The sequence below is a fragment of the Oryzias melastigma genome, linkage group LG20 (genome assembly GCF_002922805.2).
Source record: "Oryzias melastigma strain HK-1 linkage group LG20, ASM292280v2, whole genome shotgun sequence".
Taxonomy (NCBI): Eukaryota; Metazoa; Chordata; class Actinopteri; order Beloniformes; family Adrianichthyidae; genus Oryzias; species Oryzias melastigma.
In genome coordinates, this window is record NC_050531.1 from 10,099,282 (window position 1) to 10,101,251 (window position 1,970).

Sequence of the window (1,970 nt, forward strand, 5' to 3'; positions counted from 1 at the left end):
AAAAAAAAAAAAAAAAAGAAGGAAAAAGCAGAATAGGTTTTGGCCTCCAGCAGGAGGAAACGCTGAGCACATTTTCCACCTCTGCGCTCATGGAAGATATTTTTAGCTCAGAGGGGCTGATCAAACGGGCTCCATAAATTCCCAAGGCAGACAAGTTGAGGGAAGAGAAGGAACACTTTATCACTTGCAGCGGGAACACCAACAAATATGGTTCACCAGACAGGACAATGCAACACATAGCTTCACTGGACGGGATGTTATTCTATAGAAGCTATTAAGCAGCTCGCGTTGTAAAGTCACGCAGCAATTTTCTCTGAGGAAGCAGAGAGTGTTTTCACAGACCCCTGAGAGCCAACAGGAAAAGCAATCCCTCCTTCTGTTTAAACTCAACCTAATGGCGTTCAGATATTTAGTCATAACTTTCCATAGCAAAGAATAGTTTGAATTTAAGCTCTGTGTCTAATCCATTAATAAGTGCATCTTTTTGTCTCCGTACAATCTCATCTCCAGGGCTCCAACATCACAGATACGTGCACGGAGATGCTGAAGCAGGGGGTCCTGCTGAAGATTTCCGCTGGGAACATACAGGAAAGGATTTTCTTTTTGTTCGACAAGCTTTTGGTCTACTGCAAGAGAAAAAACAGGTGCTTCTGCTTTCCCTGTAGTTTGTGATGTTTGTCTGATTCCTTTTGCTGCACCATAAAGCAGATGCGCTTAGCTTCCTTTTATAAAGCTGCACACTAAAAAAACCTAAATCTTTTTTATGCCAATTTGAAGTCTTCCTCTTTGTCTGTGCTCCAGCAGAGCATTGGTTCTATTAAATATTTATTGGAACAGTTTGTTGCCTATTTGTAAAGAAAAAGAAGAGGCGTACCATGGGAATGACTCATCTGGAGATTATATTCAGCCCCCAAAAAAGTTTTCTTTATTTTATCATGGGGAGAGTTTTGTATTTACCAGTCTTTCTGTAGATATTTTTGTTTTCATTTTTTGTCAGTTAATCTACAGGTTTACTTTGTGCAGGATCAGGACAGGTTTAGTGGGGAAACTCCTGCTCTAGTGTTTCCACAGGCGCAGAGCACTTGATGAATAGGCTTTTATTTTGCTGCTGCGCTTCCAGAGCGCCTCATCCAGCAGCTTGTGCATTTGGTGCTTCTGTCATCTTTTGTTAACCTGCCAACAATTACCTGTTTTGCTTTTAAATTGCATTCAGTGTGGCACTTTAAAGTTGTGCACAGTGAGTTAATCTTTCTAAAAGAAAAAAAAAAAAATGATGTATTCACCAAGGCTGGAAAAGTCTGTTCCTTAGTCTCAAGTTACGTTCACAACAACTCGTGTTCAAGTGAAAACTTCCAATGTAATTGTGGGTTTAAAAACTCTCTCATCATATGTAGCTACACAAGTTTTGAGGACCATTTTTGGGCTTTAGGTACAAAACACCTAGCCATTGAACCTGGTTGAATTTTGACCAATCAGTGACTGAGATTTGGTATTGATGAATGGATGGCGCCCCTTTTAGTTCATGAAAGTGCCAACTGTTTGAAAATTGACCATAATTGATCAAAATTGTAGTTTATATGTATCTGAATAGTGCTGTGAGAGAAGAAGTCTTGAGCAAGATTTGTGAGATTTGCATCGCTGTAACATTTCGCACCAAACCTCAAAAGCTGCCAGCTGTTTTTGAATTTCCTTTGAAAAAAAAAAAATTACCGTGACAGATTAAAACCATAAAAACATTCAAAGATTAAAATCTAATACAGTAAAGCCATAAAACGTTCAAAAATTACATTTATTGAGGTTTTTAATCTAACTTAGCTTCTTTTATTTAACTCATTAATGAATGTTGAATGTGAATGCATTTACGTTAAAGTCATAGGTACTCTCCTTTTTTTTTACCCCAATCTATATTTGTCTATATGTCTATATTTGTTTGTTTAACCCTGAAAATTGTAGGTTTTAAAATGTATAAA

The 1,970-nt window shown here is 37.7% G+C and overlaps 1 protein-coding gene across 1 annotated transcript in view; it reads left to right on the forward strand.

The window, feature by feature from the left end:
- Positions 1-1,970, forward strand: part of prex2 (phosphatidylinositol-3,4,5-trisphosphate-dependent Rac exchange factor 2) — a 90,079-nt gene that overhangs the window by 27,121 nt on the left and 60,988 nt on the right. The window contains exon 7 of the mRNA XM_024280258.2: positions 511-644. Coding sequence (XP_024136026.1) covers positions 511-644 — 134 coding nt within the window. The remainder of the gene's footprint in view (positions 1-510; positions 645-1,970) is intronic.